The 17,491-nt window shown below is 46.3% G+C and overlaps 1 protein-coding gene across 6 annotated transcripts in view; it reads right to left on the bottom strand.

The window, feature by feature from the left end:
• The window catches only part of HIVEP1 (HIVEP zinc finger 1), a 130,838-nt gene extending 113,560 nt beyond the window's left edge, over window positions 1-17,278 (bottom strand). For 3 of the 6 annotated variants that reach the window (XM_069809102.1, XM_069809103.1, XM_069809095.1), the window contains exons 1-3: window positions 15,667-15,785; window positions 14,483-14,717; window positions 12,855-13,001 (exon numbers count right to left, since the gene is read on the bottom strand). In XM_069809102.1, the coding sequence (XP_069665203.1) occupies window positions 12,855-12,894 (40 nt within the window). In that variant the 5' untranslated portion in view covers window positions 12,895-13,001; window positions 14,483-14,717; window positions 15,667-15,785. Of the gene's footprint in view, window positions 1-12,854; window positions 13,002-14,482; window positions 14,718-14,774; window positions 14,962-15,666; window positions 15,803-17,053 lie in introns of those variants that run through there. The other 3 variants (XM_069809098.1, XM_069809096.1, XM_069809099.1) reach the window with 3 other exon arrangements.
• Window positions 17,279-17,491: the final 213 nt, after the last annotated feature.

Raw genomic sequence — 17,491 nt, 5'->3', positions numbered from 1 at the left:
TTAACCCTTTCTGTTAGCTTAAAAAAAGGCTTTGTCTCCTCTGCCCCTTTTCCTCACATCAGTAGATTTTAAAGAATTTCCAATTTCTGAAGGCCCTTGCAGAAATATGTGATTTACCAGAAAGCTTCAGCTCTGGAAACACTGACCAGTGTTTTCAGGCCATTATTTTCCACCACTAAGACATTAACATTCAGATTCCTCCCTGTTTCTAAGTATTTTTGAATAGCTTTTTATAATTAATACTTCCAACTTCAGAAGGCCACTATCGGTGATCTAGGGCTGTTGCTGGCCATGCTGTGCACATTGCGATTTCCCAGCCAAACTGAAAATCAGAAATTCACAAGCTGCATTTATAAGCTTTTGATACCTGACTGCAGGTGACATACTATGGTCCACAAGAACATATCTCAACGGGTTCAATCTATCTTTTAGCCTCGATGCCACAAACAGACATAGGAAAGGAGGCTGCGAGGCACGCGGGGCACGCCAGCCTGCCCATCACACGCTCTCTCTGCTGACGTTCCCTTTGACAGTCCAAGACGGTAAACAGGAGAGACCTACTGTGCAAATCTGGTCAGCATTTTACTAAAGCATGGAGGTTGAGCATTCAAAAGAAAAGCTGCTAGATTGTGAATCGCCTACAGAATGTGGAAATCAAGAACTTTTACCCCCCTGAAAAAAAAACCCCCAAGAAAAAAAAGTACAAAAATTACTGTCAAAGTTGGGAAAATATTTCAGTATTAACTGTTTTCTGCACTTCCAAACAGTCCTAAATCTGTTTATACAGACCTATGAGAAATGCAACAATGCGCACCCTTGCTCTTTCATCTTGGAGACACTGTTTGTGGAAATACTGCTTCAAATAATAGGGTCAGTTTTCAGATATATTGAAAATCCATTACTTGGCATTACTTCCCGAGCATGTTACAGACAGATATCACATTCTTCAAACCTCTGAACCTTGAGTCTTAACATATGATGCTTCTCTATACCCAATTTCTTGTTCTGCTTTCTCAAAGCACTGTAAAGATGTTATTCCTGAAGAACATATGCTGTTAACTGTATTTTTTAAGGCCTCATCATGTAAACTCCAGGTTGCTTCAGTAGAAATGTCTTAATACCTACAACTTTGTTCAGGGAGCAAACCGAAGCATGTAAGACGTTAGCAATATCAAAGGTTTGTGAGGCTTAAGAACAGGGGGAAAAATCAGGAAGGAATAAGATGATATTATGAAATTGCCTGTTTCCTAGATGCCCACTAGACTGTTGGTTATATTTGCATTAGTAGGCAGAAATCCATAGATAGTGAGAACTGGGAGTCACTCTGGAGAAGAAAAAAAGCACAGAGGAAGAAAAAAATTAGAGAAACACCACTTGCCAAAAAAAAAAAAAAAAAAAGGAACGTGCTATTCATTTATTTTTGAAAAGACATGATAGAAGCCAGTCATAAGATACTGGAAAAACATTAATAATTAAAACCTGTTTTGTGCCAAGGCCATATCCCGCCTGGATGCCTGTGAAAACTTCCCACGAGCTCTGGGACGTGCCCCGATCTGCCTATGGTGCCCGCTCACTCTAGGATATGGCATCCCTCCGGCAAAGGCCCCAAGCAGGAGATCCCAACCTGCTCCATCACGGAATTTCAGAGTTTGCCCTGACAGTTCTCTTGCATATACAAATGACACACCAAGACAACCGAAAGCTTCAGAAAACCATAAACTGTTAAGACTGCAGGGCTTCTGAGCAAGCCTAACGACTAGCCTAATTTATGAGCGTAAGAGGGAAAATTGACCATTTCAACAGGGAAGCAGATCTGCATTTAAGCAGCCAAACAACAAAACTGGCTTTCTTTCTACCACTGCAGCGATGGATTCCATGTACCTGAACAGGGATGGCAGCCAGCTCCTTCAGCAATCCTAGTAGCAAACCTTGCTGAAGAGGTACACAAGACAAACTGCCTTTCACAAGTCTGTCAAAAGCAAAATCATCCTGTACCAGAACAGCAATTCCTCTGGTATCTCCAGAAGTTACATCACTGTTCCAAGTTATAGTCTAGAATTCTAAGAAAAACAATGGAAAAAGCACATAATGAAAACACTATTTTGAAACATGCTAATGGACACATATACCTGGACATAACATACATAGTGTTCTAAAAGAAATATAAGATTTTATTGGCATAATAATACACTTTGTTTAAAAGAAAGAAAAAACACCAGGGGAAAACACAATTAAAAGTTCCATAAATGGTTATCACGAAAAAGGGTACTATCCCACCTCCCTAACAAATGCATGCAATACCCAAGACAAATTTAGCAAGTCTGCTGTGTATGCTACATGAAGATTTATTTGAAAATTATTAAATCTTCCCTGCAATAAAGTTTAGTATTTTCACGGTTCCTAATCTGCCTCTTAGCCACAAAAGCACTGCCCTTACACTGAAGAAGGCAATTCTCTTTTAAGATTCAAGGCATTAACTATTACAACGTACATACTTAGCTCTCTGCCTCTTGACAACTGAGAATTACAGGAACATTTTGGTAGATTAGGTATTTTGCTAATAAAAATTAGAGAGTGAAATATTTTAAAACACAATTAATACATACATCATTGTGTTTTCTTCATAGATCTGGGACAGAAATACCTCCTTCTGTAAGAAATCCTGAAGCAAGGATCAAGGTAAAATCTGTACATCTACTGCGTAAGAGACATGCACTCCTCTTCAAAAAGCACAGCGGCTAGAGATTCCTTCTAGGTAACAGAATAGCAAAACCACCACAGAAATTATATTTTAAGTGCCATTTCTAAACACTTCTTTCTTTTTCCTGGCTCCGTATTGTGTCTGCATTGCAACCTTGTAAGAACAAGCGCGCAGTCTCCCACCTGACTTAACGGAGCTCAGTAGTTAAAAACAATGCTGTTCAACATTAACTTAACCCTACTTCCCAGCCCCTGAAATTAGGCCAAAAATCAGAGGAAATCATGCGGTGTGCTCTGGATATTCCATGACTACCACCGCTGGCAGGGCGTAAGCCACATATTTCATAGGTAACTAGGAACACACACACAGTTGTTTTGTAGCGACGCTACACCACAGGCTCCTGCTGAACTGCTGCTTTTCTTCCCCACAGCTCCTTCCAAACCTTGCACGAGTTCAGCCCCGGCATTTATGAAGGGGACTTGGTGGGAACTCATCTTTTAAACACATGGGAATTCAGGGGGAAAAAAGTTCACGGGGTATTTAACATATGAACATGCACCCTCTACTCGCTGCTTCTGCTGGTAATCAGAGATGTCAAATCCAGTTTACTGCATTAACCAGATTCAGTTATATGAGTATCAACAAACTCTTAAGTCGAAGATGAAATTTTCAAGTACACAGACTTTTTCAACTTTGCCTAAACAAAAATCCTCCTTCCGCTTTTCACAACCTGTGGATCATTACAAAGACATTTCTCCTTCCGTCTGCCACCAAAGGTCATAAGGGAATCGCTAAGTCAGCATATTCTGCAAGCAGCCTCATTCTGAGAGACACTTCAAGGGCATTTAAAAAGCTTTTATATAAAAACAAACAGCACTGCCTCGCCTAATGAACTTGAGCTTCCCCACTTCCCCAAAAATGCGTCACCGAAGGCTCCAAACACATCTGCCGTAGGGGTGTATGCGTGTGTGTCCCTTCTTCTTAATGTAAATATTCTGAGTTACGATACATTTAAACAAGTGGAGGGAAAGACTGCACATCGCCCAGCTCATCTAATCTGGAAATTTAAAGTCCAGTTTATTCATCTGTTTTAACACAGCAAGGAAAATCTTACTTTTCCAACTAAGAGCCTGAGTTTCTCTCTCCATAATCTCATAAGCCATTACTGAACTAAAACGCTTACTACAGAAGCCCAACATACCAAAGAATGAATAAGTCTAGGAAATGTATACTGGTATAACTAGCTCTTTGAAAATGTGTAGCTCTAGGAAGTCTCCTCTACGTTTTCCAGCATAAATATTTACAGCAGTTGCAACTGGAAAACAAATTGTCTAACGGTAAGAAGAAACTCAAAATACATGCCATGAAACAGAGTAATTTCAGGATTAAAAACCAAAACAAAACAACATAACCCCCAAAACAGAGTCTTTTTCTAAGCTTCCCAAGTACATCAAGGCGGGCCACAGGGTAACTGTTTTGGTGATAACGACTGACTGTTGCTAGAAAAAAAAAAAGTTTTTACTTCTTCAGCAATTTTGCAAAGTGTTGGGTCAAACAAACACTACCCCCTAACACGCAGACAACTGTGTGTTATTACAGAGCTCCCTGAGCAAGGTCCTGCACGCCTGTCCACCCTGCCAAGGACCGGGAACTCTTCCCACAGCCCAAGAACCCTCGCCTGGAGCAGCAGGTAAGTGTTTATCACACAAACCCTTTCAAGCACCGTAAGACAGGCACAATGCAAGTTTGAAGGCAACAGTACTATGCTGCAAGTTTCTTTGGCACCTTTTTTTATTAAACAAAATTCATTGCAAGAAGATATTTTTAAATGGTAACAATGCTCTTGGAAAGTTTATCGGGCTAGATAGAAGACTGTGCAGTTACACAGCCCACAACTGCAAAGTCTAGTGGACTGATGCCTTCAAAGATTGAAAATACTGACAGGGGCATCAACATAGAAACTTGCATAGTTTTAAAGCAGTAAATAGTCAATTCAGAAAAACGTGAGACCTTAAGCCTTCGCCTTTCTCCTAACAGCCATTTAAGATGCAGATGACCATAAACCTAGAGGAAGCTCTCTTAACCAAGGTTCTCCAGCCTATCCAGGATTTTGGTATTTACATGTTAACTTCTAATGGTTACATATTAGAAGCGGCTGTTGGGTTTTTTGTTTGTTTGTTTTTTCAAGTAAGTTCACGCACAGAGACACACACCCCCAATAAAACAGTTAACCTTACATAACTTACATATACACTCACAGCAACCCAAAATCTATTCTGAGATGCAAGGATTTAAACAAACAAACAAACAAAAAGTCATATTCTTCTAAATGCTCAGAAGAAAGCTGGACTCTTACAAAATGTAATTGTTCCTGGGCTCAGAAGACTGGACTCAGTTTCATCCCAGAGCCAACTGCCTGCTGTAATAGAAATGTTTGAAAGGGCAACTGCTGAAATCTTACTTTTTGTTTCTCTTTTCACAGCTATAATCTTTTTCATGACCTTCCTAATACACTGGAGTTCATGCTTCAGCAAATGCCAAATTCTGTAGCATTTCTTACTCCACGGTCAATTAGCAATAAAGAAGATACAAGATGTAAAGGTGAGGCAGAATTACAGTTCTGCACTGTTTCCAATTCACTGTATTCTGAAAGAAATCCAACTGGCTTAGACATAGCTTTCAAGCCCCAGTTCATTGCTGCTTTCTTCATTTCTGTATGAATTCCATCTTTTATAACCTTACCCTTCACCAATTTCTTCCAGCTCGAGCCCGATTCTAACTGCAATTATAATGATTTTATATTCCATAAAAAATACGTGTTGTTTTCTACCATCAAGAGAACAGAACTAAGCTCCTTCCTCCATTCTTTTTCTTTCATCAACATTCTTGTAGGTATTTCTTTGCAGTCCTGTTAGCTGGAATACCCTTCTTTTATCCCTCTTCTTCATGTTATTTTAACTCCCTCTGAAAGCACCTATTTTTGCAACTGTCTGTATCCAGCAGACTCTCTTTGCATTATCCCCATTTTCTTTTCCTAATATTTAGCGTGCATATGCAGAAATCTATAAATACATATTCAAAGCTGACAGTGCCAGCTACAATCAAGTTTGGTTTTCTGGACCTCTTTTTAATTGCTTAAACCTCAGCCAAATTTCGTTCAGTCTGAATGAAAGTTCTATGCCAAATTTTAGAGGGAGTGTTTTATTTTATTTTTAATTAAGGTGTCGGCTGAGACCAGTTCAGTCTCCTGCTGGTTTACCAGGACACTAAAATTCTTTAAGTCACCCATGAAGTAACCTCCATCTCTTCCCAGTTTTGAAATTTGTCAATAGAAGGGGGGTTCTGGCGGGAAGAGCAAAGAAACCAGAAATAAGAAACACACCTTTTGTCATCCTTATGAAAATCTATACCCGTCTTTGGACAACTAAAGCAGCTCAAAAAGCCTGCTGCGTTTACACACGGCCAACAGAGATTTCCAACACGGTTTCGCAAGGAGTTCGAGCAAGAGGCTCGAGACAACCCTGCCTCTGCGCTGTCTCTCCCCACCTGCCACCGGCCCCTGCTCCAGTGGCCGTGGGGTGCACAGCACCGGGGAACCACCCCCCCAGCACGAAAATTACCACCCAGCCTGCGGTGCTAGCATAACTCGGTCTGGATGCCACTACTTCTTCCTCCTCCTCCTCCTCCCGCGGCAGTGGCTTAAACCGGTCTCGAAACCAACTGGGAACCGATGACATTAGAGATGTTCCTCTCTAGAGACTCCTCCTGCAGCGCGTATTCCCTCCTGGCTGCAGGGGCTTTCTCAGCAACAGCTCCCAACTCCGCGGCGTGACGATGAACGCTAACCGGTGGGAGCGATGCCTCTCCCCGCTCGCCAGCGCCTGGTCCACGCCGGCTGGGCCATCAAGGCTGCGCGGCGCACGCAGCGAAAGGTCCCGACACGTCGATGACTCATACGAGAAGCGTTTGTGGTTCAATACAGTGGAATTTCTTGGTTTTTTAGTTTGGTATTTTAAAAGCTAGGAAGTAACCTTTAAGAATACCTTTTAAATGTTAAGATTGTGAAGCGAAGCAGCAAGAAGCTGGAGAATGCCAAAAGCAAGGGTGTTTACGCAAACTAAGCCAGTGCGCAAAACGGGCTGTGCTCACTGCTTGGCTCTGTTTACTACCAGCTTCTTCATCATCTTTTCCGTTACTTAGCCTCCCAGCGTCTGCTTCGCAACACTAACAACTGGATCTTCTGAGCCCTTAGCAGCCGATGCAGTACTGGTATCTCCAATTTACAGGCAGAAAACAGAGGCATAGAGAGATTAAAAGATTTGCCAAAAGTGTTGGCTAATCTTGGATCTTCAGCTCAAGTCACCTAGACCTTGATTTTTTTTTTTAAATTTTTTTTTAAAGGTACTTAGCACTTTCGCAGTGTTTTGCATCCAAACTGTAGCCATAGTGGACTTACTGCAGTTGCAAAAACTCGGAATTTGTGCCTGGGCATCTCAGCTCAGGCAAAATGCAGCACACGCAGTTAGTAGCTGGCTGCAAAGGTTTGGTGTAACAGAATCACTCAGTCTCATGCAAGAAACTCAGTGGTAGAGGCAGGAATTAAACACAGTTGTGTCAAGGCAATACTGAACAGTGTTATCCACCCCACGATTCTTTCCCCTCTTGCAATCCACTCTCAACAGGCTTTTGTCCATCACTTGTGGCCACTGACATAAGCCCCAACCATCCTGTGCAGTGAATAGGACTCGACCCTGTTGAAAACACATGATCAAATTCAGGGACATGGAACAAGAAGACAGGAACAGGACAGGTGATGGGAAAGGGTGGCAAATTACACCCTTTAAATCCAGCCTTTCTTACACCGCATGAGTATTTTAGACAGTTTTTCACATGTAAATATAGACATTATTCACATTACAATAAAATTTAAGGACTGCAGTCAAGATGATCTCTAATGTGCAAGCGTCGTACCATTCACACTGTAAGAAACAGCCTAGAGGTCTTACACTCTAAACAAGTAAAACAAGAACAAAAAAAGAGAAACATCATCATTCTACATCCCAGATGAGAAATACGAGGCACAGAGAGAGTACTTCTGCGGTCTACAAGAGATCTGGTTTACTCATTGCATTACAAGTTGATCTGCTAGTCCTCCAGTGGATGATACACCAACAGAGCCATGCATTCTCTCTACGTTCATGAGGGAGGTCTGGGGTTCAAATTTGGTTTGTAGAAGAAATTATACAAAACGATCAGATATACAGAAACAAGAACTGCTGCCAAATCAAGGGATATTTCTATAACAAAGTCACCGAGTCAAATCTCCAACTTCTTGTTCCACCTGTGTCTCACACATGCTCCAGAAATTTAAGCAGGACACATACGCAGCATCTTTACAGATGTCCACAGGTACACCACACAGCATGGACCACCAGAGCTTCTGATGTACCAATACTGCATCAACAGCCCCTCAGAAACACCCTGAAGCGGAGCATTATTTTTGTCTCAGAAACAACACCAAGACCTAAAGTCAACTGTTGTGCTTGCACATTTCTTTTGAACCAAGCAAGCACAAGTTACAGAAGTGAGCCTTGAGAAAATCTCAGCGGTTTTAAGTAATTTGATGCAAATCATGAACTGAAGCACAGCACACCAATCGATTCTCAAGTTTTATAGACTACACGACCAAACACTAATAAGAAATATCAACCTGTCAGCTTTCAGTGTGAACGGGCCTATTTCAGGACTGAAAACACATTACAATTTTAAACCAATTCAAAGAGTCTTTGCTAAATCACACTTAAGACATGGTAGATGCCTAGCTCTTCTGGACATCGTAAGGCCCAGAATGTATCCAGCTTTCCAGCAAATTTAAGCACGCTTTTCAGATTACTGCAAAGCTATCAAGCTATTGAGCAAAGCTATTCATATTATACTTGCATTTCCTTATCAAATGCAAAGTGTTAAAAGATTTGGAGACAGCTGTTAAACTTTATGGGCCTGTCCGCCATTTGTTTCAAATAGAAATATTTGATTGAGAAGGGAAAAACAGAAACAGCAACAATTTGACTTAAAAATAACAGAAAGCTTATCCAGAAAGAGAAGAAGTTCAAAATATTTTTGTTACAGTTTTGTATTGGTGAATCAGAGCACTGTGCTAAACATTGTACACATAATAAATACGTTTTCATTTTAAACTTTACAACTGGGTACTTCTAAGTAAACAAAAACAGGAGTTGTTTTTCCTTCTGTATCCTCACAACCATCTGACAACAAACCAAGCCCACTCAGCCCTGCTAAAAGCACGATTCTCTAATGTTGTACTTCTGGGAATACATTACAGCTTCTATGAAATGTTTTGTTACACCTGTTTATCAACTGGCCATGCAAATATAGGGTGCAACTGCATGCAAAGCAGTCTTTTTCTTAGTTTTAGTGAGTTAAAACTTCATGCAACAAATAAAGTAAATTAAGAAAAGATGACCTCTGGATGTCTGAATAAGACAGATATTTTCCTCTTTTGCAGCACTCTTACTTTCTGGAGAGGGAGTGATGATGCTTTTGATTAGCAACACAACACACATCTTTAAGAGACTAAGACAACATCAGGAACACCTGCTTATAAACTCAGTTCCAGTCACACAGCTGACAGGCAACCGATGCCAGGCTTTTCCTAGGCATACCTTTGCCCTTCGCCTTTGAAACTACTAAGCCTTTTCCAGAACTTGCATGCATCTGATCCATATCCTTTTGAGACCTGCAAAACTGTAATTTCTCTCAAATTTTAGCCACTCACCCCTACTGCTGGGGATGACCACGACTGCTAAGTTAGCCAGGAGACTGACACTGTGCACAACTCCTCTTACCAAAGCAGTCCACTGGTGACCCTAACATTTTTCACCTAAGGATGTGTTTGCAGTGAGAAGGAGGGAAGGCTGATGTGACAAAACAACATCATGAAATGAGCACAGCACAGCAGATGCCTTATTGGTACCCTTCAGATACAACATGCTCATTCAGCCACAGCTGGGCATTAAAACCATGTCACTAACACATAGTCATGAAAACCAATGGCCAACTAATCTAATTTTTTTTTTTATTTGCAAAATAATGCTTCCCATATCCTGCCTTCTTGATACAGGTGGTTTTTTTTTTCCCTGCTGTAAAATCAGGTTAGCATAGCACTATATTGACTCATCTATAAACAAACAGCGAAAGCCAAGAAGGGGGAGAGGACCTCAGCACACAAAAACACCCCACGAAAAATAAATTTGATCTTCACTGATCCCGATACTCCAGGGCCACTGCTAATCTGCCAAAGGCTGTCAGCTCTCTCAGAAGTATACAAAATGAGTAAAATCAAGCCATGTCACAAAAAGAAGAGCCTTAGGGTTTCCTGCCAAAATCTTAAATTTAGCTCTCTATATTAAACAATGCTACTTCATTTTCCCCGGACAATAAGGTGGCTTACAGTAAACACAGGCAATATTAAAACCTTCAAACTTATTCCTATGCTGTAGCAAACCTCAAACTAATGGGGAGTGTGGGGGTGTGTGTTTATGGTGGGTTTCTTTCTGTGTGTTTTTTGGGGAGGGGAAGGAGAGAGGGATTATGTTGGGGTTTTTTTAGGGGAAAATACTTCAGGTTCTTGGACTTGGCTGTTTATTCTCCAGGCTGACTTGGACTGGAAGGGCAACCCAAGTAACTCATCTGATGCACAACAGGATAGAGAATGTCAAGGGTTGTTCAACAGCGATCTCTCAAAGAAGTTAAACATTGATGGGCACTGGACAAATCCAGTTAAAGCCGCTGGCAATTTGATTGCTATGGGGCAACGAGAGGAGTTGGGACAAGGGAGGGAGAAGCCAGGTAAGGCCATGGAGTGTTCTTTGTACATAGTACAAAAGGTGACAATCAGGTTTAGACAACTTAAAAATACCTGTTACCCTAAAAATACAGATTACTTAATCTTACATATTTGTCTCCCAAAAGTTATAAAACGTAAGAGTTTGCCGAGTTCCACCTTCAACCACAGACATTTATTCTTTCTGCAGATTCAGTTATCATTGGTACTAATTACCATGGATTAAACCACAGTGCTAAAACCCACATTTTTTAAAGTTTTAATGGTTAAGACTGCCAACTTAAGATGGGTCTAACTTTGCATACATAAAAATAAGCTGTCAGAAAACAGACCTGTGAAATCTTTCAGCCTCCTCAAGTTCCAGCAAAACCTGAGGGTTTAAGCAAATATTTTCTGCAATATTCTCAGAGACTGATAAAATGACTACAGAAACTGAAATCCAGTTTTCCTCATTATCTAGACTAAAAATGGAAATAGGGCATAACTAATGAGAAGTAAACTGATTTTTCAAATCACTTCACCTCTAATAACCCATGATAGTAGCAATATATGCTCACAACGTGTTGAAGTTTGTAGCACCTGTGTAGTTTTAGCAATCATTTAACCGTTCCAACATCACTTCAAATTATGGGCTCACTGTATACCTCTATTTCCCTTCTCCACATTTAACCCATCTTAATTCATGCAAGAACTCCATTAGTTGTGGAAAAATAGGAACTGATGAAAACTGCTATTACAGCGGGTGATAAAAGCTAAATGACTGGGGAAATTACGCAAGGAAAAAAAAGAGCAATTAATTTCTTACACAATTAAGAGTTTAATTAGATTATTTATTCTAAATGCATTTATTTAAGTGAATAGGAAGCTTTAAAATAGACTTAACTCCTATTAAGTTTCAAGCAATACAAGAGTAGGTATCAGAGTACTAAAATTAGATCACTCTCCTATTTGATCAGAAAATGTAAGCTCAGCTATGTCAGCAACTTGGTAAGCAGCAACATTAAAAATCAGGCTCTAATTTATTGCTTCACGTTCAGCAAGAAGGGGAAACGGCATCACCTAAATGTGAAATTCCCGATCTGTGATGGAGGTTTATGCATCACACCGAACAATGCTACTCAGCACTTCCTGAACAAAGACGCTGCAAAAATGTCTTCTCCAGCAGAGACTGTTAGTGGTAGTAGTGGTAATAGTCCATGAACATGAGGTCTTGGATACAGCTGTATGCGCTAGCACTTGAGAGCCTCTCAACTGCAAACTAACTGAAACACATGCGGATGTTTGTTGCGTTTTGGCATAAAAAGTTAAAACCGGAATCAAATGCTGTTCTTGCCCCTAAAACTTTATGTCGATGTTTGTGGTTTTGTAATCGCTTTTATTCTCTGAAGGGATGCTTCCATACTGCAACTGTAAAATTCACATTAAAAAAAAGCTGATGACAGCTACACGTGGGGGTGCAGGTGGAAGCATGTTCTCCCGAAAGCCGAGTATGAGGGCAGGGATGGGAGTGGGCTCTCCCTCAACATATACATCTGCTCGTTAACCGACCTGTGTTTTTCCCCTCATTTAATTCCTCCAGGGCCACTTCTACCAAGACAGTAACAAATAACCATGGGATCAGAATCCTGACATTCATCTGCCAGTCCTGGGCTCAGTTAAGTGCACTGGGATTTTGTTCAAGGAAATGCCTGGGCACGTAAGTTCGCCAGTTCGTGGAGCAGATCGCTTGCCTGCTTGCTCCTTTCCATAGCCAAGAAGCTACCATTTAGCTGCACGAAGGCGGGACAGCAAGGAGACCAAGGTCAAACCTAGCAATGCCCGAGGTAGCGTGGGTGACAGATGATAAACAGCGAGAAGGCATGCACGGGAGGAGAGTTTGATCCCCTCAAAAGCAAGCCAAACTGATTACTATTAAGAAAAACAACTACCGCCTGTCAGATCTCATGCTGCTTCTGCATTACACACATTTCCCACCTCCCTGTATATTTCAACTGTAAATTCCCTGGTAAGGAAACTACGTCTTCCTTTGCATTTTCAAAGTTCATGCTAGTTACTGCTGTACGCTGGAGGATATCAAGAATGCTGTCAAGCACACAGACTGCAGGCATAAGAACAGATTCCACTTATTTCTCTCAAAATTAGAGCTGTCTCACAGACAACTCCTAAAACTTGCTTGCAAACTATTTTCGGATCAAAATAGACTTCTTAAATGTGTATTCCTTTAACCTCGTAACTGGAACTGCAACCGAGTTTTTCACAGCTTTTCTTTGTCAGCTGAGAGCTACATACCTCTCAGATTTCTGGGATGTATCTGCTTTGTCCGAGGCATTTTCCTCTGATCTCATACACCACTTTCTCCTCTCAGAAATGGGAAGTACAGCAAGCAGAGAGATGGCAGCTCCATAAACTTGTCAAAGGGGTCAGTTAATCCGAATGCTAAAAAAAGAGAAAGAAAAGTTATGAGACATATGCATTAATAAGGAAAACAAAGGTATCTATCTGCTCCCTTTGATTCTCAAACAGCTACGGAAATCAGCGATGAGCGAGAAAAATTTCTGTACCTATCCTTTTACGGACTGAAATGTTCCAGCACCTTAAGAAAACTACATGAGGGTGAAACTCCTTTTAGAATTACTCAGGAAGCATGAGAAAACTAAGACACTTTTCCACATTTGTCAGCTGTTTTCTAGCCAGAAAACGTCTTCCAGCAACTCGTGTCCTATGCAAATAAATCCAGAAAACTAAACAAAATTTGACATCGGGCTTTAAGATACAGATCTTCATCTCAGGGTGGGGGGAGAGCAGAGCGGAGGGCAAACGCACACTGCATCAGCAATAATCCACCCTATTTGTGACATCAGCTACCTCCAAGTTCCTTACATGGAGCGTGCACGTCTAGAAGAACTCCCCATGGGATATTTCTGCCGAAAAATCAGCATACAGCAGAGAATCACAGTGGCTCTTGACCCACCTGCAAGCTGTTGCACAGCAAGTTTTTGCCCTGGCGTGGTCCTACGTGGCTGCAGCAGCCCCTGCACTTGCAGGAGGCTGCAGCCAGCAAAGCCCCGGTACAGATAAACCCCATGGACCGGGGAATTCTTTTAATAGCCTAACACACCGATTCGCTGCTAAGTTGGCACAAACTTACATTTGCATCCCCAAACCTACATCCTTCTCAAAATTAACAAAACTTTCTTTTCAAATATTCTTATGATTTGCTTCCAGTTTAAGGAGCATTTTGTTTAGTTTCTGAAATCCTCCAAGATGTGAAATCTCCCACAGAACTATTGCAAACCACTTACGCACAAGAACTTAAAAAAGAAAATGATGGGTGTAGTTCCACTCTTCCAGCTAAACAAAATAAAAAATTAACCACTTCTCACTTTTTTTTTTAATAGTAATACTACCTCATGTTTAGCAAACTAGGAATAAATTTTAAAAATTTATATAAACTTCAGAATGGCCCCTAATATGGACAAGTTGATTAAGGATAGCTACTCCAAGGAGGAAGTACGGAGAATTTTTAGCATTTGTTGTAAGTATTAATTTAGGGGGTTTGTTTTTAAGACAACCATGGTTTTGTAAAAATGGAATTCACACCCACTTAAAATAGACTACTTGCAACCACCCCTTCAGTCTACAGACTGTTGAGGAATATAATCATTAATTTTTAATGTTTCTTTTGTCTGTTGCTGCATAAAAGGACCCAAACAGGAGAAGAAACTGACTGCAACTGACATAAAAGGAGGCTGGAAAATGTTATTCTGACTAATGGTTCTTCACTAGGGTATTACTGCACGGTATAGGAAAAACAAGGAAAAATCCAAAACACAGCACACAGCCTGTCAAGTTGTTCACTCCTACTACTTTATCCGCAAGGATAACAGAAAGATTCAGAAATGAAATAAAGCCCTTACGCTAACAGGTCCATTTTCCTGGTCTCGGACCCAAACCGGAGATGCAGAGAAGTGGCTGGACTGCTTGAAGCAACAAGCACCCCCTGAAGCCCAGTCCCACTTTACTCTGGGTGCTGCTGGGCTGGGGTTTTTAAAGGTTATTATAAACGCCGTCACTTCTTTATGCAAGTTATGTGGAGCAAGAGTTTGAAATCCCCCGGCTATCCGTAAATCCCAGGCACCTCCCGAAGCTCCCCTGCAGCACAAATGACATCTTATTTACGCCTTAAAACCACCGATTTCCCCCGCTCACCGGCAGGACTCGTCCTTTCGGGGGAAGAGATGGCCGTGCGAAAGCCACGGCGGAGAAACACCGTGCAGGACCCACGCGAAAAGTCATTCCCTCCTTAAATTTGAACAAAAAGGGAGAGGGAGAAGCGGGCCTTTGCCAACGCAGCGGTCACATCCACCGCCACCACCCCCCCCCCAAAATAAAATGCAGATTAGGGAGCGGGGCTGGGAAGCAGCCGCCAGCCCCGGAGAGCCGTCGGTATGTGCGGGCAGGGTTGCAAAGGGAAGGGAGAGAGGGGAGGAAAAGGAAAAAAAAAAAAAAAAAAGAAAAAAAAAAACCATGAATGAATAAAGAGGGAGGAGCCTGGGAAAACCCCTCTGCAACGCCGCACCGAACAAAGCGCTGCACACATGCCGGGGGGGTGAGGGGTGCGGGGGGGGGGGGGGCGGCTGCAGCCCGGCACCCAGCGGGGCTGGGGGGCGGGAGGAGCCGGGCCGGGGCTCCGCGGACCGGCCCCCCCCCCCCCATCCCCGAACCTCAGCTGCAAATCGGGGGGGTGCACACAGACAAACCCGCCCGGGGCCGGGGGGTGCAGCCGGGGCGCGGAGTCCCCGCGCGGCCCGGAGTGGGGGGGGACGCGGAGTGGGGGGGGGGGGGAGCGGGGCCTGCGGTCCTCCCTGCCCGTCCGTCCCCCCCCCGCCGCCGGAGGAGGAGGAGGAGGAGGAGGAGGACACATTGTGTTGTGGCTGCCGCAGCTCCGCGCAGAGGGGGGCGCCGGCCGCGGCGGGGGGGCGGCGGGGAGCGCCCGTCCCGCCCCGCACCCCCCCCCTACAATCCCTCCACACTCCCCCCGGCGCCTCCCGAGCCCCCCCACGCCCCCCCCCCCCCCCACCCCGCAGGACCCGCTGCAAACCTGGCGGAGGAGCCGGCGCGGCGGCGGCGGCTGATGGCGGCGGCGGCGGCGGGGAACGCGGCGACCCCTGCGCGGCGGCGGCGGCGGGGGGGGGGGGGGGGAGAGGGAGATCGGGGAGTGTGGCGCGGGGGGGGGGCCGGGAGGCTCCTTCACTTGACAACCTCAAACACAAACATGACCCAGCGCCGCCGCGCACACACACACCCGCACACACCCGGAGCCCGCCACCCACCCCTCCTCCTCCATGCACCGTCCCCCCGGGCCGGCCAAGGCGCCGCCCCCCGGCACGGCCCCCCCCCACCCTCCGCAGCCCCCCACCCCCCCCGCGGCAGACCCCTCCTCCGGGCTCACCCCCCCACCCCTCCTCCTCCTCCTCCTCCATGTCCCACACGGGAGCCGGCCGACCCCGGAACTTCCCCCCCCCCCGGCTGAGGGGCGATGGAGGGGGGGGGGCGCGCACACACACACACACACACAATGGGGGGGGGAGCCTCCCCTGACAGGCGGGGAGGGGCGGGGCGGGCTCCCCTCAGGGAGAGACGCGGCTCCCCTGCCCCGCCCCTCCCCCCCCCTCGGCGCCCCGGTCACTGGCGGGGGGGAGGGGCGCGAAGCGGCGGCGGCGGGGAGGGGGGGGATGAAGGGGGGGGCGGGGGGTGTTTTACCGTCTCTTACTTTCTATTGCAGGAAGCGGGGCCGGAGCAGTGACGTCACCGGGTCTCCCGGCCCCGCCCCCTTTCCCCGGCCGGGGCGGGCGGGCGGAGGGCTGAGGTGGGGGGGGGGAAGGCGGGGGTGGGGGAGGGGTCGGGGGAGGGGTCACCGAGGGGGTTTCCTCGCCGCCCGGTGGGGGAGGGACGGGCGGCGCAGCGCGAGGCACAACAGACGCGCCGCGGGCCGGCTTCCCCGCCGCTGCCGCCTCACGGGCGGGACCCCGCGGCACCGGCCGGCGGCGGCGGCGTCCGTCCGTCCGTCCGTCCCCCCAGCCCGGGACCGTGAAGCGCCTCGGGGCGCGGGGGGGAATAGGGGAGCCCCTCGCCGCCCCCCTCCCGGGGGTCTCCTCAGGGGGTCATGCGCGGCGGCCGCGCCCGGGCCCGGCGCGAAGCGGCGCCTTCCCCGAGGGCAAAAGTTACCGCCGCCGTTCCCCCCCCCCCCCGGCTCCTCCTCCCCGGGGCGCTGCGCCGGTGCGCGTCGCGCTCCCCCCTGCCGCGGCCCGGCCCCCGGGGCACCGGCACGGCCGGACACACAGACACACACACACACGCGTAGAGAGCCGGGGCTGACGCGGAGATCCCGGAGGTTCCTCCCCGCCCGCCCGGCCGGGCTTCCCCGCGCCCCCGCCGCCCGGCCCGGCCCGCCGCGCCCCGGCGCCGCCGGGGGAAAAAAAACTCACCGCCTCGCCGCGCATCCTGGCGGCGGCTAACTTTTCATCCCGGGCGGCAGCGAGCCCCCCTCCGCCGCTGGAAGTGGGCGGGGGAGGAAATACGAGGAGGAGGCGCGTCGTGCTCTCCGCCGCGGCGCCCCTTTTTTGGCCCGGGCCGCGGGTTTTGCCGGTGGGGGCTGTGCCGCGGCGATCGGTTTCCTGCATCAGCTGTGTGTGTGTGTGCACAGCCTGCGTGGGCGTGTGCTCCGTGCGGGGTCACCCTGCTCGGCGAAGGGTTCCCCCCCCCCTCCCCCGGGCAGGGAGGCACGGCCGCCGCCGCCGGGAAACGGCGTCCCGTGCCCCCCCCGCAAGAAGGCCAGGGGAGGGGGCCTGGGCTGGGAGGGGGGCTTTTGCGTTTTAATTTTTATTTTTTTTTAAATCCAAACTCCCCGACGGAGAGGTGGTGGC

This window comes from Haliaeetus albicilla, chromosome 21 (assembly GCF_947461875.1).
Source record: "Haliaeetus albicilla chromosome 21, bHalAlb1.1, whole genome shotgun sequence".
In the NCBI taxonomy this organism is placed as follows: domain Eukaryota; kingdom Metazoa; phylum Chordata; class Aves; order Accipitriformes; family Accipitridae; genus Haliaeetus; species Haliaeetus albicilla.
Note: the sequence above shows the minus strand (reverse complement) of the source record. Positions and strands in the feature narration are given on the sequence as shown.